This window comes from Rhipicephalus sanguineus, chromosome 3, assembly GCF_013339695.2.
Source record: "Rhipicephalus sanguineus isolate Rsan-2018 chromosome 3, BIME_Rsan_1.4, whole genome shotgun sequence".
NCBI classification, from domain to species: domain Eukaryota; kingdom Metazoa; phylum Arthropoda; class Arachnida; order Ixodida; family Ixodidae; genus Rhipicephalus; species Rhipicephalus sanguineus.
The window spans coordinates 34,200,086-34,222,799 of NC_051178.1; the positions used below are offsets into that span (position 1 = coordinate 34,200,086).

A 22,714-nucleotide genomic window follows, 5' to 3' on the forward strand; every position below is an offset into this window, starting at 1 on the left:
TCTTTTTGTGCAAAGCGGCAAGCAATCTCACTTGCGCCAGCCTTGCCTTTGCATGTGGTTCTTATCGGTTAATTCGAGCTGTGCGCAAGAAAATTTTTTCTTTCTCGGTGAAGCATAGAAGTCAGGGGCAGCCGCTGCGGCGCTTCTTCTTGCAGACAAGCAAAATAGTTTTTCTCACAGATAACACACATCAAACCCAATGGAGAAGTTGTCTCATTGTGTATTTCAGAATGCTTGCCGATTTTCCTGCTTTGGCGCGCCTCGATTCAAATTTCGTCAATTTCTTTGTTACGCACAGTTTCGGTTTTACATCGAGAAGTCGCGTTTTCTGCGCGCCGGGTGCGATCAATTCACGAAAGTTTGCATGTAATTCAAATTACATGCAAACTTTCGTGAATTCTAAAAAATGGGTGTGCCATAAATTGGCGCGGCCATAATTGGTATATAAAGAACTGCCCTCAAGTCAATAATGAAAAGTTAATTAACGAGTTTTTAATTCGAGTCCTCAATGTCATTTTAGTTGCGGCAAAGTATTTCGTCCTCGACAATGTCGACATACAGTTTGTGTGCGAAAACAACTGCAGCACGACCTGTCATGGAATTTGTATTAAAAATCTATACCGTCTGAAACACACACACACACATATGTGTGTGTGTGTATATATATATATGGGTGTATATAGGTGTGTGTGTATATATATATATATATATATATATATATATATATATATATATATATATATATATACACACACACACACACATATATATATATATATACACACACACACACACACACACACAACAAGCAGCTTTCGCTCGGGGCTGTGTCCGTCCTTCCATCGGCGACCGTCCGCTCGGGATGCGCTTTTGCGCAGCCCAAGCCTACAGGACCAAATCCTGGCCGTCCAGTGCGCCCGCGACAGGGCCGTTAGGCTAGACCTGCCGGTCCCAACGTGGGAGTAGCCGGGTGGCGCGGGGCAACCTCTGCGTCTGCACTGGACTCTCAATAAAGTTGTACTCTCTCTCTCTCTCTCGGGAACCATGTGTGTGCTGGCACGCGATAGCGCGTTCGGGCCTGTGTAAGGGGCTGGGTAATACGCTGTGGCCTCTCCCCCTTAAGGCTGGTTCACACCGGCGACTAGCACCGGTCGTGATGGCGTCGGGGAACGATATTCTGCAGACGCACGATGAACCTACGTATGTGCTCCCGCGTGCTCCAACAAGAGTTCGTAACGAGTAACAGCAACTACAGTGAATTCATGGTGTGCTCCACTTGCAAGGACGTGTTAACATCGTGCAAGGTGCCCGTGATGAACTAACTTTAAGTCGACCCATGCGCTGCTTTGCATCATCTCCACATGGTTCCTTTAGTGGGAGATGGTGTAATTTTTTTTACCCAAACACTAAGCGGAAAGGGGTAGCCGTCGCAAAATGGCGACAAATCTTTCACTTATTTTTTATTTCAATAAAAAAAACGAGACGTGCCTATAAAAGCTATAATGTACGAGGTGAAAGACTTTTACTACAATGTTTAACTAACAACTGTTCTCACAGAAATTATCTTGCAGAAAACAATTAATCCTAGGGCTTCTGGCTCTCCATCATTCGTTACGGATGTCTTGTGCACCTTCCTGCATCTCAGAGGCCTTCAATGATTTCTTTCAATCTGTCTTTGTCGATGATATGGTTTCACTCCACTTTTTTCACCTTCTCGCCCTTCCAGGCATTACCACAACTTATAAAGGTATTCATACTCTTTTAATCAACATTAATACAACTAAAGGCAGTGGAAGGAACACAGCGCAATAGAAGACAGGGACAAGGAAGGGTGACGCACACACAGTGCCGAGTGTGCAGCGCTGATATTCCAAACATGTACTTTTCTGAAATACTCCATGTGTGCCTGTACCGTCCTTTGCATTTGGAAATCAGCTAACATGGTCGCAGTCTGGTAAAAAGGAAATAATTTCTAACCACAGTACTATTTCTAGGTTACTTGAACGCATTAGTCACAAACACATTGCTAATTACTCAACGAAGAATAATGTTACCTCATCGTGTCGGCACGGTTTTCATCCCAGTGTCACAACATTAACACAACTCAGAGTTTTTGCCGATATTGCTACGGGGACAACTGTGCAATGGACAACATTACAAGCATTCTTCGTACTAACAAACTGCAGGTGACAACAGTCTCTGGACGCACAGCCTTGATACCTTTTTCAACCTTTGGGATGTATGTAATGCAATGTATCACAAACAGTGGCAGCTGATTGCACGTTTTCCACCAGCAGTAGAAACTGGTGAAATACCAGTCTGCAATGACAGACACAATTAAGTTTCATTGAGGGCCTTCCTGGCCACAAAACAACACTACATTATTTTTATTGCAGACAAACTGAAACAATCTACAAAGTTAAGCAGCTGAGGATTCTTGCTTTCAGGAGGATGCAACACCCAGCAGGAAGCCGCCAGCAAACCCCGTAGCCAGAAAGACATTGTCCTTGACAAACTTCTGGCCCTGCAAAAATAGTGTCGCATGGTTATGACGGTGAAGAGAGCAGAACAATGTCTACAAAGATGAAACGCTTTATTGGGCGAACATGTGCCCAGTAAAAGAAAAACTAAAAGTACAAGCAATACTTGATGTACAATGATAATGGTGAACGCAGACGCTGGGTGTCCACTAATCTGCTCATCTGTGAAATGAGTAGACTTTTATAGATGCCTTATCAAACCTTCTGGCGTTTTCGCTGGTGCTCGCGTTAGCTTTAGAATAAACTTGGTTACTTGCGTCCTTCTGCATAATCTTAACCCCGTAAATGCCGATTAAATTACGAAAAATTGTTTCAAAATTGCCAAATTTTTTTATGACGTGAAATGCTTCTGTAACATGTTCAAAATAAAAAAAACTTGCGAAAACGTTTTATAGCTTATAAAACTGCTTTATTCATCATATTTTGCACCGTCATGTGCTACCCAGGCCCTTAGCCAGGAATTTTTTTTGGGGGGGGGGAGCACTTGCTGAAGGCCTTGAAAAACATATTTTCGTTATTTATTTTCGGTAAAATTCCACCCTCCATCAGACCTTCAGGAGGGGGGGAGGCTAGACCCCCCTCGAAATAAAGCTTGAAATAAAGTTCCACAGTTCGTCCGCATACACAGTAAGGTTTAAGGCGCAATGTGTGGACAATTTCGGGTAATGCGTGGCACCACTGAAAGTTCGTAATGCCATTTGGGATAACCTTGTAGTCAAGTGTGCCGAGACATCAAAGTACCTAGTATGGCCCGAAATAATGTGGAAGAAGTTTTTTGCTGAGCCAACGTCGGCGTATCGGTGTCCAGACCCAAACATGGTCAACGGGCTGGTATTCTTCGAAGTCATGAAAATGTAATCCCATCTTCGAAAGCACAGTAATTGTGTACCATCAACCTACTCGGACAACGGGAGAAATTTCGGGGGCATGTCACAAATAACGCCACACTTTGTGTCAGTCAACCTTCTCAGTCGTTACAAGACAAGGAATTCAACTTTATTAATCGACTGTAAGCACGCGCCTTGGTTGTTTGACTTTTTTGTGCCTCTTTATGACACGCGCGACGCACTCCCATTTTTGTATATATGCTTTTTTTCACGCATGCTATAAACTTTCAGTTGTGTGTGAGCGCTGGTTTGTGCATTTCCTCCTTTGTACTGCTCCTTTCTTTTTTCGCTCTAAGTATTATTCCAACCTGTAGTTATAGCACCAACGAAGGTTAGTAGGCACTTATCGTTCGTTACATATATGGTGCAAGCGACGCAATGAATGTATCTCATTTCCCCAAATGCCGACTACGCTTTCCAGTGTACTCTTTAAATATCAGAACCTCACACTGTACTCGTCGACAGTGTCGATGGACGTTGATTCCAAATGCATCTGCCAATCATAGACCGCTCCTGCACTTCGTAGGCAACCGAGTTGTATTTTTTTTTCATTTATGCCGTAAAGCACGCTGGCGCCAAAAAAATAAATAAATAAATAAAAGGTGACGCTTCTGAGCCGCTCAACTGGTCCAACAGTGGGACAGATGGAAATTGTCGAGAGGCCGTAGCAGCTAAACACTGAAGTTCGTGATTGAATTGCGCAGTAACATGTTGCACCTTGCCAAATTCACTGTGTCTAAGAAGTCCTGGCACGGGGCAAGCGGACAGCTACAGGGCGAGGTCCGCGCGCTCGTCGCGGCGGCTGCTGCGGCGTACACACATTTCCCATGAGCGCTTGCGCACCCGTTGGTGGCGCTCGTGTCCTTGAAAAAGGTCTACTGCACATCTTACCTCCTCAGGGGTAGTAGGAAAAAGAAAAAAATGAGTGACCACAATGATCAAGTTCGTCATGCACACTAAATGGAACAGGTATAGGAGAGGAGTAGTAGCACTAAATACGTTGGTGATGTCAAGTGGGTTTGACATCACTGAACCTTCATGGCTAATGTTGGCTATCGGTGGATTAATGGTTTTATTGAGAAAGGATCAAGCGCCGCTGCTTTTTTATGTCTGAGAGAGTACAATTGATTTCATTTTGATAACAGTGCTTTTTCACATCCTTTAATACAGCATTCAATGTGTTACAATATTGCTGGTAACAATCAATCAGGCGCAAATTAAATGTTTGTATTTTTATTTTTTTATATAAGTTAACTTTTTTTAAGTACGCTATTAGGTAATCTTTTCGTTAAACATGGATTCTTCGGGGAGGAATAATGTTTGTGGCATTGTGCACATGTTGTCGATGAATATACGTAATTGGATATTATGGAGATGAAAGTGATGTATGCTGATTCAACATTATTCATTGAAGTGACACAAGACCAATCAGAATTCAATACCATTTCTACAAATTTGTCGTGGTCACACTTATTTGTAACAAAGCTCAAGTTATTAGCGTGAGAACTGAGCCAAGTGCAACTGGAAAACGATGCGTAATATTACTTCGTATAACGAATGCGGAGGAGGATGAAGTCGAAAGAGCAGGATCAAGAAGTGTTCCCAAACCATTATTAGTGCTACGAATGGGAAGGAAAATTAAGACCGTAACCCTGGAAACAGCAGACAAACTATGCTATAATATGAGGAAGAAGCATCAAGCAAATTAATGTTAATGTCACCCATGATGACAACGGACTTCTTTTCCTTTGAAGAGTGTCAAGAATAGTGTCAAGTGCTTCACAAAAAGCAGGCATTGGTGTATGCGGTGATCGATAAATGATTGGTCTGCCGTAAAAGCTGTCCCTTTATCAGTGATGAGGACTTCCAAAGCGAACTTCCTGACACGACAGGATATTCTTAAGGAATTTTGTCACTTCGGCAGCACTACCTTTAGTGAGGGCCCGAGTTTCGGTGTAGTGGGTCAGGTAGTCTATGGCCATGATGATCCATTTATTCCCCGACATTGACATTGGAAATGGCCCTGGCAAGTGCATTTCCGAATGGTTTATGTGGTGGTTCGATCGGCTGTAGGAACCTGGCAGGTCTTGTCGGTGGTGTCTTGCGTCGCTGGATCTCTCGGCATGTCTTTACATAACGAATGACGTCAGCGGTAAGGCATGGCCAGTAGTACTTTTCTTGTATTCTCGCTAGTGTGCACGAAAAACAGAGGTGCCCAGCCATCGCGTCATCATGAAAAGGCTGCAAAACCTCGCATTGCTGAAGGCCAAATACCAAGGTAGTTGGGCTCGGACTGGTGAAACGTTCTTCTTTATGAGAACGTTGTCTCGCAAGCAAAACTATGCCAGTCCTTGCCCAGCAACCTTAGGGGCGACGGTGGGCGTGCCTTCCAAATATTCTGCTAGGCTTCTCAGTTCTGGGTTGGTTCATTGCTGTTCAGCGAAGTCGTCTGCACTGAAAGTTCTGAGGAAGCTGTCGTCCTCCTGATCACTTCCGAGGCGGCAGGTCAACAGGGGCGCGAGACAGGTAGTCGACATCACGGTGCTTCTGTATGGACCACTCCTGTCACACAGCTACCACCGAACCCCGTTAACCCTTTGAGGGTCGAATTTTTTCGCGAAATCCAGTCCAAAAATGTGTAATTTTTTTATTGCTGAAATAAATTCTTCAGACGATTCTATTTAAGAAAAAAATTGTCTTAAAATTTTTTTTCTTGACCGTAAAGTGACAAAAAAATCTGTTTTGTTGTTACATACATATGGTTTATTCGTAGTAAAATCAAGCAGAATCCTAAAAAAAAGGCTTCACAGTCTTTTATGAATAAAAATTATGCATTGTATTAAACATAGCTCACAAACACACAAAAATAAGCGCACCAGAGTACGTTTCCGGTTAAAAACGCTCGTGCTCTAACACTAAAAACTTTTCAGCGTGTGATAGTCTTTGAAGCATGGCTCCCCGCGCACGCGTTTCAGATGTCGCTCCTTGATCGTCAAAAAATCCTCGTCTGACGAACTGAAATCCAATGAATCAGATTCTGATCGGCAATTGGGGAATAGTCCGCATCGGAAGAATCGCTGCTCGACTCACCGGCAGCAGCGCAACCGACGCGCGCTTCCATAGCGTGAGCGAACTGCGTCAGTGAGCGCACGGAAGGAAACTATGGTTCTGCGCCCGTCCGGAAAGCAAAATGAGTGAAAAAGCTACAGTAATACTTCCTCTTATCGCCAACAAGACGTAGTTAGTTTTTCCGAGAACCCAAAACAGGAAACGCAAGCACGGCGGCGTCGTTTATGTAATTTAGTGCCGCACGGAAACAGATGTAATCGCGCGCCGGGGTGCAATAAATGAGAGAGTAACAAGCGGTCACCACTTGAGAGATTAGAAACCAAACAGCCATCAGCTTTGCGGGCGCAAGAAGCGAAAACCACCCAAAGGACGAAACCGAAACGAGCCGGACCGCGTGCGCGCGTTCTGATGCAAGACTACAAGCCGCCGCGCCTCTTTGGAAGGAAAAAAAAAAAAAGACGGAGAGACATCGGCGCATTAAAAAAATTACACGTATTCCCGAAGCGTGGCAGCACATTCCAAGCAAGAGAAATGGGAGAAGGCGCGCGTTTGAAACCAAACCGCGCCGTGGGCGCTCTCGGTTGCGCAAGCGATAGCCGGCGCGCGGCGCGCCATTTTGCGAAGCATAAAAAAAGCAACAATGCAGAGACATCGGCGCATGAAAAAAATTCCACGTATTCCCGAAGCGTGGCAGCACATGCCAAGCAAGAGAAATCATCGAAAAAGGCGCGCACTTTAAAGCAGCTGCACCGCGAACGCGCTCGGATGGGCAAGCGATAGGCGGCGCGCCGTTTTGGGAAGCGAAAAAAAAATACAACGGAGAGACATCGGCGCATGAAAAAAATTCCACATATTCCTGAAGTGTGGAAACACAGGCCAAACAAGAGAAATGATCGAAAAAGGCGCGCGTTTTAAAAATAAACGCTATGCCGTACATGTACGACGAAAACCCTTTGGTACCAGGAAGCTTCTGCCGTACATGTACGGCGAAAACCCTGAAGGGGTTAAACACCATCGTCACAAAAACACCAGCGTCGCAAAAAGAACAGAACGAGATGCGCACACGTAAACACAACGATGCGCACGGACTCTGAGACAACGAAATCGCTAGGGCAATCTTATCTCAAGGCCCCAATGTAAATAGAGACAAGCACTGTGAATGTTACGGTGGATATACATAAATTACAGAAACGGTAACCACATATGTTAATTGTGTGATAGGTCATGTGTTATACTTTGCAGAAATAGAGTCGGGCAGGTAATGGCGGCAGTGCTGTGGGAAAGGTTGTTCCATTCAGATGATGCACGTGGTAAGGAGGCAAGAAATGTTGCGGACGGGTGACTTGTAAGGCATGACCGGTGCGAGGAGATGTGTGAGCTGATAAAGTCTGGGCGGTCATGTGGCGACCAAGTGCAAGAGTTAATAGAGATCATTCTTCTTTCAATGATGACACAATGGCATGGTGCAAATATGATGAATGGATAAATAGTATTGCACCGTTCCGTAGCGCAAGTGAATTTGTTAGATAAGCCTGAGGCAGGCTCCAAATGGCAGCGGCATACTCAAGATTTGGTCTGATAATGAATCTTTAGGCTAGCAGTTTTAAGCAGACAATAAAAACCAGTGACACTTAAGCCTTTCTTCTAGGAATTTCTAACCATTATGATCACCATAAAAGTATCATTTTTTTTGGTGGTGCTTACTTCTGACAACCAGGTATAACCAGGTTTGTAGGTGTAACGTGGCAGCAGAAAGCACAGGACCGGGTTGATTGGCGGAACATGGGAGAGGCCTTTGCCCTGTACTGGGCGTAGACAGGCTGATGATGATGATGATGACTTCTGACAACCATGACTCAGCGAAATACCCGGCCTACTTCTACCCTGGTACTGCCTATTCTTGAATATTGCTCCCCCACACAGCTACCCAATCCGTGATCTTTGCTTGCCTTGCTGGAGTACACTGTTGTGCCGGTTATATTTTATATCCGCGATGCGCAGCGCCTATAGAGGCGCCACTGAAAGCCGCGTAGCGGCGGCCGTTGGAACCGCTCGCGGGTCGCGTAGCAGACGCCTCATTTGCGCGCGTGCGATTCGCCGGTTGTGCGCGTCCCAAATAATTACTTTTGCGGCAACAGTGTGCGCAAAGGAGCCGCACTTTATAATAGTGGACATGTGTCCGATGTCACAGCTGTGTGGGACGACAATGTCCCCATACGCGACAAGTGTTTGTCACAGACAATCAACAACAAGCTTCTCCTACGAAGTGGAGCTCATCGTAAGTACACCGCTTTCTTTATAACGTCCCGATCACTAACGCCTGCATGCGTTGACGCGTGAACCAATGTTTTTTCTCGACACAGTAGCTTCGTTTACGTGCCATGTGCTGATATAGTAGATTTTGAGGGAGCGCTGTCGCACCGGCGTATAGATTTCACAGGGTCGGCCACGTGAAGGGTCAGCGTTGGTAAAACTTTGAAACCAGCACGATAAACTTGTGAAAAAATAAACGATAAGCTTGTCATCATCGGTGCAGAAGCGCACAGCGAACATTCTGCACCGATGATCGCATTCCAGTGCCATCAATAGGTAGAATGCAGCCGATTTCGTACAGTACATGTGTGATTCCACGGCGCTTTTTTAAAGGAGCCGTCACCCGCCCTACATTCTCTCGTATTGCGCTTCGCGCCATTCGTTTTTCAAGTGAGCCAAGGTATCGCGTCTTATCAGTAATAACAACCTCGTGTGAATTGTAGTGTCTACAATGCAGGCGAGGCGACCAAGTGTAAACGTAGTAGCGTTCGCTGAAAACGTAGCGACAAAAAAAGAAGAAATAAAAACAAGGTAATCGTTCTAACACTGCCGTAAACAAAGCGCGATTGCTTAGCTTCTACGTCGTACAGCCGCAATCTACCGCCGCCGTCGCTTTCGCTCATGAAATAGCACCGGAAACCTGTAGATGTGCGTTCCTGGCGATTTATTGTGTGTGTTTGAGCAGCCGACAACGCAGCAGGTATTTTTCGACATCGCTGAGGCCCGCCAGAATCGTTAAATCACGATGAAAAACACATCCATCCGTGCACTCGCGTATAGACGCTTGCGGGAACACTGCTCGCCGGGCCCCGCGAGCGCTTCCGAGCCATGGCAGCAGATGGCGTCGTCGGTGCTTTGCGCATCGCCTATAGCCACAGTACACCAAAGAACCAGGACCTCTCCGAAACACACATTACGAGTGCTGCACTCTACCAGTTTGTGTCCTGGCAGTCACTAGCTTCTCCAGTTCAGGCTCCTTGCTCTTGAACCCGACATCAGTGGGTGCGTCAAGCATCCCCCAGATCCACTCGAGCCCCCTCTCACTTGAACGGAGAGGCACGGTGGCTGCCATGTGCCTTGTGGTGGAAGCTCCCACCGACTCGATACTTTACCAGGACATTACCTCCTGAAATTGAGGGCTCATCATGAAGGCAGTTGCCGAAATCGTTTTGCAGGTTTCAGTGCAACTCACGAGTTCCAAGTTGGGCAATTCTGCCTCCTGCGGCCCCGTATGCCTGGCCTCGTGAACCTTGTGATGGTATTACATTGTGGTTCTGTTTTATGCACAACGTGCAGGTTCTTTTTATTTCGGAGGTGCCAGAGACGTCGCCTCGAGACACTCCTTAAAGGACGAGACCGCTTGAACACAACATTTAATAACAACACTAAAATCCGAACACACAACACTAACAAAGACAGAAGATTACAGTATTCCAATACCGAACCCTTCAGCTACAGCAAGGTCACTGAGCGACATGCTCCGTTCCTCAACACTCAGTTTCTAATGGACCGTTGGTCGCGGTGAGAAGTGAAGGCACGGTGCTGATCTCACCAGGGTCAGTGGTGCCACTGATGCCAAGATGCCACTGAGCGAAGTATCGAGCTGATGCAGTTGCCGTTGCCATCAAAGCTGAGTCGCTCAATGGCCCACTGTATCGGCAGCCTCGTTGATGAAGAGACGATGTCGACCCGCTGGCTCCAAGAAGGGGTTCCGGCCGGACAGCCTCGTTCAAGCTCGAGCCCGAAGCCCGACTGCTCAAACCTGTCCACGGGCACAGGAACGTCGGACCAGGAGCAGCACACGAGCGACACCCCGTGATGAACAGCAGCAAGTAGCCATGGTTACCCCCAGTTCACCGGTCGAGAGGGGTAGAGGTCTTGGCTCGGGTCCGAAACCCGACGGCCGAAACGCGTGACCCGTCTTCCTCCCTGCCTCCCAGCTACTGCTTCTTTCTCTTCGCTTCGTTTCCTTCTCTCTTCGTGTGCTTTGGAACGATAGCCATGGTTTTCTCCAATTGGCTTTTCATTTATTTATCCTTTTTGCTTTTTCACGCCCGTGCCAGTTTCTTCTTCGTTGTCTTCCAATGTCATTTCATGGCACACACTTCACCACAGATGGCACAATATCTTGCATCCTTCTTTCCATCTTCTGACCAACAATAAAGGTCTCACTAGCAATTGTTGATATTCTTAATCCAGGACAGGACACAGCAAAAGAAATGAGGCAAGGTACACATTAACCGAGTTTATTGAAAACATGTAATCAGCCTTTTAAATAGATGCGATCCAACATGACAAGCCACCCTAGGGATTACCAAAGTAGCAAGTAAAAAAACCATGAAAAAAATAAACACACACACACACACACACACACACACACACACACACACACACACGCGCGCGCGCGCGCGCATGAGAAAATTGCTTGTTAGTCAGACTAATGGCTGGCTGATGCACCCCTTTCTCCTGACATGAAAAGCCTCTAGTATCTCGCAGCCTAAGAACTTGCTTTCCTTGGACAGAACTGACACGTCCCCGAAAATTGCCTTGCAAAAACAGGAGTGCACTGGCAGATGCAACAGCAGCACGAGAACACGAGGGTGTGAAGGCGACAAAGTTGGACAGCACATGCGTGTCATCTTCAAGTCCTCGTCTTCACGCACTGGCATTGCCACTGTGTGTTACAGCTAAGTTGTTTACCACGCTTTAATAAAAACAAAGAGGAAACGTATTACTTCATGTTCAGAGTGCAATTATGGCCTGCGTTCCTGCCAGGTTTGTATTGGCAAAGTTGCATAGCACTGGGGGATGGGGACTGCGTCTGGGGTTTACCGATGTTGGCGACGTATCTATTGGCGCTTATTGTCAGCAGATTTCTTGGTTACATTCTGCGGATTTTTAGTTAGAATCAAGTAATTGTCACATTTTACATGCCATGAGGCTGGTAGAAGTTACTGTAGATGTGTTTGCAAAATTTCTGTCATTAGCACAGCCCCTTCAGGAAGGCATGAATTTCTTTACAAGTGTGCAAATCATGCAAGTAAACACAGTGTCAATGAAACACATCTCCTGATAATGGCAAAATAACTGCTGCACTGTATAGACCTTAGAGTGGGTGAACTTTCGTGCATGACAATGACTCACTGCCCGTTTCAAATGTTATACCTTAACCATGGCTCCAATAGAGCAGGACGCATGGTGCAATGCGCAGCCTGTTCACGCCTTCAAGCTTTGTAACTCCATGTACACTGTCTGCTTACTGTGTTTGGATTTTAAGAGTTTATGTGTAACGTAACGGTGAAGTAAAACTGCTCAATGCATTTCTCTTGAATGGGAACAGCCAGAAAACACAATAACATACATCTAGGATTGCTAAAAGTGGGATCAACTACGGGCTTCTCTCAAAATGTCAGCCACTAGAAAATCTTCAGGAACACATGACTTGGCAAATTTCATAGAAGTATTTACTACATCCTTGGGCCATATTCTGGGTTTGCACTGATTGGCTGGCTGAGGAAAAGGTGGGCTAGTAGTCGCTTCAGTCACTGGACACGCCAGATCAAGCGAAGCAACATCGAAAGCAATAGTCTCAGAACACAGCCCCTGCTCACCTCTTCAAGCAGCCTGGGCAGCTTGCCATCTGTGCGCCGTGCCAGCTCATTTTGTGCCTGCTGCAGGTCCTTGTTAAGCCTGGACCAGTTCACCTTCACGTAGCCCTGGTGCTGTGCAACCTGCAAACCAAATATTGAGCACCCGATGGGTTTTAACGTCCCAAAACCATGATATGATTATGAGACGACATAGTGGATGGCTCCGGAAATTTCGACCACCTGGGGTTCTTTAAAGGAGTGGTGACACAAAAATTCGGACACAATTTGACTGCTGAATCACACTAATGGGTGCATATAGGTGCTATCTGTACAATATCAGCCACAAATACCACCTAGAAGGTATTTTAATTGAGTTTTGAAGTTCATGAAAGTGCCAAATCGGAAATAGAAGCAAAAGACGATGAGGTCATCGAGCGCATACCACGTACGTCATGAGTTCTGGCCGGGTTACCGGAGGCGTGTACGAGACGGACAATGCTGGTAGCGACACCCGATGATGCATAGCCTAACCAGAGACCTACAATATAACATCGCAGCGACTTACCCGCTTACTGATTCTGCGTAAAGCATTAGCAGTGAGATAATTAGCAACTCACAGTATTCTCATTGGTTTTTTTCCCGACAAGAGCAGCAACGCAACGGAAAAAATAGAAAAAAAATTATTGTAGTTGGACAAAACGCCACAAGATGTCGCTACGGGTTCCGCAGTTGCTGCTACTGCTGCAGCCGTCAACAGCTCCGGTAACCAGGTACCCGCAAATGTTAGGGAGTCTACAGACGAACTAAAGCTCTCTGCTGCCGGGATCATATTCGTAGAGGACAGATAAGTGCTTCGGCCCTCCGACGTGCGTACGTCGGATTGGTATGCCTTGAGAAAGCGGCGTTCCCTGACATAAATACGAGTCAGTAAAGCGTACATCACATCACTTGCATGTTACGCATAAACACTGTTACAGAGCACCAATGTTGTAATTTCACCGCTTCCTTCGTCACTTCTCGTCCTGCTACTTTACGAATGATCGGAGCGAAAATATTTCAGCACGTCTAATGCTGCGGCTACTCCAAGCCTGGTGGAACGTCGCCTCAGTTGGACGACAACGACAAGAACAAAATCGCAGCTACTGGCGAGATTCACAAAGTGAATCAAACTTTTCTTACTGATTTTTACACTCCTCCCAGCTCTTTTGTCCACTGCCGCACTAGATAAGCAACGTAGTTTGACGGTCGAGGAAACAAGCACTCACAACGCTCAACACCTGCTCAACACAGCAGATGAAACAGCAGCGCTGACAACATGGCAGAAGCTGGCCAGTGACGTTACTGGCTCTCGTGGTCACCTGATCGAGTAGGCCGGCTACGTCACGGGGCCACCGAGTGCTCTTCGAAATCGAAACTGCCTCCAGTCATAACATACGAGCATATAATTAAACATTCGTCTCGCGCTGGGGCAAACGAGTTTCGTTGCCGCTATTATAGAGTCAGTAGCCATTGATTAAGAGCAAAAAACAGAGCTTCACAAATTTTCTGTCACCACTCCTTTAACGTGCACCTAAATCTAAGTACACAAGCCTCAAGCATTTTTGCCTCCATCGAGAATGCGGCTGCCGCGGCCGGGATTCGATCCCGCGACCTGGAGTTAAGGTGGTGCACTACGGTAAGGAACATCTACAAAATATTCAGAGTATTGATTACTTCCCACCTCCATAGTCTGCCCCCTTTTTATCTTGATTTGTCTGGCAGTCCATCTTGGCATTGCTGCTTGGCATCCTATTTTTGACACCACAATGAACCAAACGGCATTTTTCTAAAATTCAACTTCTGCCGCAGAACTCTCTTTTGGCCTAGTGCAGCGGTCTCAAACTCGCGTCAGCAAGCGGGCCAGTCACGAAATTTAGTCTCAAAAGAGCCGGGACAGTGCACAACATAGAAAGGGGGGTGGGGGGGCTAGGCTGCAGGATGTCATTTAACGTTGCCCTTTCAAAGAAGGCCTTTCATATATCTCATATTTGGGTCATTTCTGAAGGGGATTTGGCCTCTCATTCTTGTTTTCTGCTCTTGGTGCTACCTTTTTCCTTTTTATTCAGTGCTTCCGCCCATGAATAATCGCTGTGAGCTGGCGCTTGCCCTTGTACCCTTCCTTGTGAATGTGTCTTCTTTTTGCGCAGCTCTTTATTTCAAACTTCTGTTGCCTTTTTCGTTTTCTGTTTACAATAGACAAGCAGCCAGACATGTCTGCTGAAAGAGGTCATACGGTGCAAGACAACGTGATGACACAGTAAGGAGAATAAACATAATCATGAGTGTGGTGGAATTCTGTATCGTGAAAAGAGACAGTGCATGCCTTATTCCTAATGTTTATATTGCTAAGCCCTTAAGCAGTTTCCCTTGTCAGCTGGCTTGCATGCTTGAGTACAATAATATTTTTATTAATAAGGGGGAAACAGCCACATGACTTCCGATTCACAGGTCGATGAACTGGTGCAATCTGTTGAAGAGATAACTTATGCTCTCTAGGACAAACATTGACAGAGTGCTTTGGTTGTATAACAGCCGGCTCGAAGGCACCGGCCGAGGTCGCTCACCTTAGCGTTTGCGTGTTGCGGCCTTGCTGGCAACTACACTATCAATAAAACACAAAATGATTCACTGAGCAGAATACATAGCACAAAAGGTTTTCGTCTTTGCAGACCGAACACCACCCTGACTTGCAATAACGTCTACGAATTCACTCGTGGAATGCTCATAGCTGTTGACGGCTCTCTTCAGCCACCTTGTTGGACGGTTCAACGCAGTAATTCGGGCCAAGCACAACACATACCTCTGAAAGGGGTGTCACGCTCAGATTTAGCCCTCTGAGCGGCCAAGAATGCTGTGCCAAAGAAATTCGTTGGCAGTGTCACCCATGCTGCTCCAGTGCCTGCACTGAATCACTCACACACGCCGTCTGAAGGAGGACTCGTAACCACAACTCAGATTTAAGAATTTTGCAAAATCTCTGTAAATTTCCGAGAGAAGGCTGTAGCCATCAGCTCATCATCAGCAGAGCAGCTGGCTCTGCCTGATGTGTTAGGACGCCACTTTGGCCATACAAATGCACATGGCTGTCAGGCCACACCAAGCACCGAGTCAATGTTTGTCTCATGACTACAAGAGGTTGCGGTATTTTATCTTATTGTGCACCATCTCCTTGTGCACGAGCCTAAATGCAAGAGTGATTGTTGAGGCTTATAATATAAAGATTAGGAGCATGCATTAGCAAACTGTCTGTCACTCCTCACACGAAAGCATTTCGCTACATTTACCACTCATGATTATGTGCATTCTTATTACTTCACCCCTGATGTATTTCATGGTATAACTGGTTGTTTCGAGAAATGTGTTCAAGAAATAAGAGAACTGCAATATGTTTTTGCTACCTTCACCCTTACTATTTCCATGCCTAAAGACACCTTAAGACGACTAGAAAAAGTGACTGCCGTAGTTGTCATAAAAACTAAATTAATTAAATGTTTAATTAATGTAGACATGCAGCGGAATGAAAGTCCTTCCTGTGGGAGGCATATTTCAGCACTGACATTTCCAAAATGTGGTCACTGGTACTATTGTGTAGTGACGAAATCCGACCAATTCCACTGGTAAAACTGACATGCTGAAGACAGCAAGTGCCATATTCTTTCACGACGCCCAGAATGCACGAGTGTTGTTGTGATCAACCACTGTAGCCAACCACTTCGTGTATATGCAGGCTACGCTTGCCATGAAAGCACACATCACACACATAGATAACTTATGCAGAACTAACACCTCTGCAATCATTTTCAAAAACAGCAACATCCTTCTGGTAGTCTGCTTGGGTATGGCAGTCACACTTGTGGGCGCTTTGGTTTTGGCTTCACTGGTGATATGCTCGGTGCTAAGCTTGATAAACTAAAACTGTCTATTAGTGTGTTTTAGCAGGGGCGACAATACTTTTTATGCTAAGGTATTACTGTTTCGCGTCAAATGTACCATTATCTGAAAACCATAGGCGTGCGTATGGGGGGGGGGTGCCTAGTCACCTAGGAGGGGGGGTGCAATGTCTGCCCCATACTTTGACTTAGAGGAGGCGCTGTGATAAACCTTGCCCCCCACCCCCCTAATGATGAACCCTATGCTGAATGAACCAATGTACGCCTATGCTGAAAACGTTTTAGCTGTGCGAATTCCTCGATGTGTACGGTAACATGATTTTTCTTTTTGCAACTGCTGCTGCGCCAACACGGCCCAACTTCACAGGTGTGCCATCACAAGTGGGTGTTCATCGACACATGCATTAAAAAGTTTGATATGTGCAATGAAAAAGAAAGTACATGGCGCATGAAGACAGCTTTGAGTGTTTCATACAAGCATAACTTCTCCCACCCAGGTTGATTAAAGATGGATTTCACATTCCTTGCCGTAACTCAGTACAAATAAACTACTCCCATTGTTCATTGCTCCAGCTGTAGTACTCCCTCTTACACTGTGTTCTATGTCCCTTTGGAGCACTTGTTTGCCTTCGACATGAGTGGCCAAATAGCTTCAGGCATGGTTCAATCTGGTCCCGTCCAGTTTCTCAGTGTGACAGCAGATTGCTTTAAGAAACCTGCGTTTTACAAAGGCCCTAGTCTACAGATCACGTATGCTTTTGGTGCGATACCCCAGTCTTGAACGAATACTAGCGCGACAAAAACAAGGACGAGAATAGAAAAGACAGACTACAGCGCTGTAGTCTGTCTTTTCTATTCTCGTCCTCGTTTTTGTCGCGCTAGTATTCGTTCAAGATGGAAGTACACCAACTCGCCCAACTGACAGTTCTGATGTGAAACCTCAGCCCTGTCAATGGGCTGGCATTCCATCTGGTATGTCGACTCAATCGCACCTCATGAAAGCTTATCATAAGTAGAAGAGGAGCTGTCAAGCGGAGATGTTTTCACCGAGACTTTAATGAGAATGCAAAATTACGAGATTTATAGCGCGGAACTTCTACACAAGGGACTAGCACCAAGCAACGCCTTGCTGAGAATGCAAAAGGCACACCTGAAAAAGCAGCAGGCTGCCTCCAATGGCAGTGGCAGCAACCTTGCCTGCCTTGGTGAAGATGAACCCCACACACCTGGGCAGACACACCATTTGAACATTTCTCTGCTCTCTCCAAGCTGCCCAATCAAAGCGCCATCAACTGAGCACAAAAGCACATGTTTCAACTGTGAGTACACACTGCTTGCGCCAATGACAATTTAGGCACACCTTCATGCCAGAATAACTCGGGCACTAACAAGTCTGTTGTCATAGACTTCTGTAGGGTTCAGATGTTCGGTAATCTGTGCAGTAACCTTGTGTAGTAGCAGAGTGTGACATTGGGCGTGTTGGTGCATAGCTTAATAAAACATCTGTGGCGCAACTGAGACAAGCAGGAAAACAAGAGAAGACGGGAAAACTATCCCGTCTTCTCTTGTTTTCATGCTTGTCTCAGTTGTGCAACAAATATTTTATTAAGCTTGCGCAGTAATCTTTGCTGTTTTAGCACACTGAGCTTCAGTATTTTGTCAGCATGTCGTATCGGAATGGCCTATCCCGCATGTGCGCCGATAGCGTTTGCTGCTCTGCTTCCTTCCTTCGCTGCCCATGCAGCTACATAAGCGATATGAGTAAACGACCAGTGGTCATTTCTTGCTCAGTGATGTGCTGCCTCGTATCCCACCTCTGACACAATGAATTGTGTTCGAAGTGACTAGCCGAGCCAACACGTAGCTGAGCAAGGAATGACCCGTTATCATTCACCTATACCACTTGTGTAGCTGCAGGGGCAGCGAGGGAAAGGCACATGCAGGGTCATCGAGGAAAATAAGTCCAGTGCTCACGGACACAAAAACCTTTAAAACAGCTAGACACAATTTAAATAAATAAAATCAGTCTCCTCTCACAGAGGACAAAGCACCAGGTGTGTCTCGCCTTCAGTCTTCCTCGTCTCAACACTGCATTTACAATTTCGAAGTAGTCCACACTAACTACAGCATAACGCTGATAAACTAAATTAAATGTTACAAAACTTTCTATAAAGTACTTTAGCTCAATCATAATGGGCCCTCATAACAAATAAAACACAAGTTAAAACTTGGTGGCTGCTTAAGCATGAAAAGTGCATTGCCTTCTCATTTGCTTGCCATGCTCCAGTTCTCGGTGGACACCTCAACCATTCCATGAGGAAAGGGACATCTGTGCACATAACAGTGGCCACTTTAAACTCTCTTAGAATGCTTACAGCAAGTAGTACAGTAACAGAGTGCCCGCTATGCCAAAATTAATCATTTTGCAAACTAGCAAAGTATCCACCACACATCCGTAAGGCAATACGTGCACCTATGCAGCTGCACACATTGTCAATGCCGTTGCTGCTGATGATGTTCAATTAAATTATGCCTGAGCACTTTTTAATGACTGGGCCATCTTGCTGCAAAATTCACATGGTATGATACTTGGTGCGATTCTAGGTTTATGGCATGTCATATTACGTGTTAACACGACTTTACATACAACATGACGTCTGTATAGGGGTTTTTTAAAGTAGTTTCAAGCACTGGCATGGCTCTGTGGGAGAACAGCTCACTTACCATGCAGAATGCTTGGGTTAAGTTCCCACTCGAACCCCCGATTTTTATTCTATGCATCCATTGCAATTTTTCGCTCACGGACAAGGCTGATTTTTCACTCACAACCAATGCTATCGACGATAACACTGACACTGGAATTTCTGCAACACAGGCTCTTCAGCACTATTGCATTAATACCCATTTCAACAAGTTCTCAACAGCAATCTGGTGGTGTGTGAATCTACCTTCAAAAGACGTAAAATCCCACAGGAACTATTGGGTTTTATTCCAGCTCATAAACGACTAATAGTTCCAAGGCGGCCGAGGCTCACTGGCACAGTGCGATCAGGCAGGTGAATAAAGCGGTATCTGCAGCGTCGCTGACTCCAGCGGATGACGAGGCGCACATCATGATTTGAGCAATCTGCTCTGCATGCTACCTGGAAGGGCATTGTTACATATGAGCGCAATATTCCAGCTATTCCTCAAGTGCTGCCATCCATGCATCACCCCTGAGCTAAAGGACAGCAACTAGCACCACCCACGTTACGCTTCCTAAACTGTGTTTGGAGAATAAACAGTTCCACTTCTGCTCTCGACTGGGCTGGTCCCATATCCATCACGGTCCAACAACAACACAACATAACATAGTGTCAGAGTGATCACAACCACCGCGCAACTATAGCCAGTGTCTTCCTGCAACCACTGGCACTGGTCCCATATCCATCACGGTCCAACAACAACACAACATAACATAGTGTCAGAGTGATCACAACCACCGCGCAACTATAGCCAGTGTCTTCCTGCAACCACTGGCACATTTCGAGACAGGCGACAACCCGCAGCAAGCCTGGGAGGACTGGAAAGAAGCATACAACACCTATGAACAAGCTTGTGAGTACGCCACCAAGCCTATGGCTACATGTAGGGCCCTATTTCATGTTCTCGGGCCCCATGGCTGCCGCGTCGCCCAGACAATACCCCCTCCACCTCTAACCATCGATGGCGAGCAGCCGACCGATCAAGTTACGTACCTCCTGGAACAGTTCGAATCCCTATGCAAACTATACGAAAACGTAACACAGGTGTCTGCTGTGTTCAACATGATGAAGCAAAAAGGAAAGCCAACATTCGACGACTTTGTAACAAACCTTTGGAGGCAAGCAGAAAAATGCGACCTTGGGGAGAAAAAAGACAGACTTATTGGTGACCAGATGCAGTATTAAGAGAACGCCTTTTTTGCAAACGGGACCTCACACTCGACAAAATCATAACAACATGCAAGGCAGCGGAAATATCCAAGAAGCACATAAAACAGCTGTGGGAGCCGAATTTCGAAGTGCAAGCCCTACAGAAGCTAAAGCAATGGAACTCGCAAAAACCAGCAGCAATGGGGAATTGGCAACAGAAACCACAGCTGAAGCTGCAACAAAAGTGTTCACGCTGTAAAACAACGCACAGACCACACGAATGCCCTGCCTGCAGTAGTGTGTGTCAGTTTTTTCGAAATAAACAAGGCATGGACATGTGCATGAGTGGTGCACCGCAATCCAAACAAAAATCGTGATCACGCATTTGAACTGTATACAAAGAGAGCAGCCCGAGTAATGCTGCTTTACTGCACACTGGTTGTCTATAATAATGCCTTGTGGTCAATCTATCACACAGATTTACTATTGTCGTTCTTGTTTTAGTATTGTCGTTCTCATATCTTTTTAAAATATTGCGCTCTTTGATTTTGCATCCCACGGCGGTGTTGCATTACCTTGCGCTATTGCGAGCAGCCCTATGAACAGCACACAAGGGCTTTCCGATCTGCGGAAAGATGAGTGCGATGATCTACCTAGAGTAACTGTACATGATACCTTTATGCTACCTAAAGGTAGCATATACAGTAACTCTAGATCTACCAAACAAAGAGCTTTATCTACTAAACGGCTCCGTAACTCTTAGCTCCGTGTTCACACTGCACCCTGCCCGAACAAAGCAAAAGAAAACTAAATGGGGAGGGATAAGGGGGTGTAAAGCGAAGGGCAGACATGGCATGAGGACTATGTACTTCGGCGCACACTGCCTTGCGAAGCTTGCAATGAGATGCCTGTTGGGATCTTTGTGCTAATCGAGTCTCGTGTGGCGGCACTGATTTTCCGCGGATGTGTGCAACATCTGTGGCACTACCTACACACGTTTATATACATAAATCATTGCTTTCGTCGATCTGCAAAACCGACAAGCTATCATGCTCTTTCCCGCGTGTGTGACGTCGGCCATCTGTTTTAAAATGCATATATCCTAATATTGTTGTGCGAGTCTACCTTATGTTGCAGGCGAGCAACTAAATTGCACAGAGCAAAAAGAACTGAGGTTGAAGAGCGCTTTTGCGTACGTCGGTCATTTCTGAACCAAAGCACAGTGCCGATTTTGTTGACGAAACAAGTTCATGCTTCTACTTTCTTTTTTTTCATTCAGGTAACTGATACATTCGATTAAAATTAGTGTTACCTTGTTCCCCGCATTGTCAGGGCTCCCTTGTTGCCTGAACAGCGACGAGGCATTGGAAAATCATCGCAGAATGAAGATAAAAAAAACCAGCCTCCAGCACCTGAAAGTCTGCGATATGCGACTGGTCTTGTTTTCCCACCCAATAAAACATGGCAGATCGAGCCTATGGGCTTGTCGACGGATGGCGCTGTACATTTTGGATATCCCCTGTTGAGGTCTTATATTGACATTGTACACTTGAAGTTTAGCATTCACTGTCACCTTGCAAACTTTCCTTTAAAAAAACACCACAGCTTCCACAAAGCCAATGCACGAATTGTCGATATGTGTGTCCCCCATGTCAAGTCTCTAGAAGGAGCAATCCCTAAATACTTACGCTGAGTGTTACGAGCATGTGGTGCCCTTTCTAGCGTAGCTTCGTTCACCCACCAGGTTAGGCAGGCAACATTCGTCACGAGACAATAATAAACACCGAAGAGTGCAGCTCTCAGGCAGTAGCTGTGATCGCCGTCATGCTGTTGGGTCGTCCTTTCTAAACACAGGTGCTTCGGCCCCCACCCTCGTCTGTGATCCAGGGACAGATCGTGACACTGGCGACGAGTACAGCCAACAGATCGACCCACACCATCGAGAGTGGCAAAACACTGCCTCCCGTTCGTGCCGCCATGCTGCTATACGGAAGGCTGGAGCCATTCGAGGGAGATGGGTCCGCCTGGCCTATCTATGAAGAGCAAGTTTACGCGTTTGTGCAGGCAAACGACACATCCGAGGAGAAACAGCGGGACGTTTTTCTGGCTAGCTGAGGAACGCAAGCCTTCAGTCTCCTGCTCGACTTCCTAAAGCCGGCCACACCGCATACCAAGATGCTGAGCGAGCTGCTCACCACACAGCACTTGCACTTCAGCCCGGTATCGTCCATGCTAATGGAGCGGTTACACTTCAACAACCGGAGCCGCCGGGAAGGAGAGAGCCTTGGGCGGTTCTTCGCTGCGCTACGAGGCTTAGCGAGTAGCTGCACCTTCGGGGACCAGCTGGATTCGCTGCTCCGGGACCGTTTCATCTGCGGCATAAACAACCCCACCACGCAGACATGACTCCTGGAATTCGCCGACCCCTTGCTGGACAAGGTCGCTGGGCAACTGCACGTGCGGCGTCAAGTGCGTCAACAGAAGTGGCGGTGA

General features: G+C 46.3%; 1 protein-coding gene across 3 annotated transcripts in view; it reads right to left on the reverse strand.

Annotated features, from left to right (window-relative positions):
- Window positions 1-2,357: 2,357 nt before the first annotated feature.
- LOC119386541 (FUN14 domain-containing protein 1) overlaps window positions 2,358-22,714 on the reverse strand; it is a 49,102-nt gene continuing 28,745 nt past the window's right edge. For 2 of the 3 annotated variants that reach the window (XM_037653813.2, XM_037653815.2), the window contains 3 exons: window positions 17,479-17,554; window positions 12,421-12,540; window positions 2,358-2,524 (listed from right to left, as the gene is read on the reverse strand). In XM_037653813.2, coding sequence (XP_037509741.1) covers window positions 2,444-2,524; window positions 12,421-12,540; window positions 17,479-17,554 — 277 coding nt within the window. In that variant the 3' untranslated portion in view covers window positions 2,358-2,443. The remainder of the gene's footprint in view (window positions 2,525-12,420; window positions 12,541-17,478; window positions 17,555-22,714) is intronic. The other variant, XM_037653812.2, reaches the window with a different exon arrangement.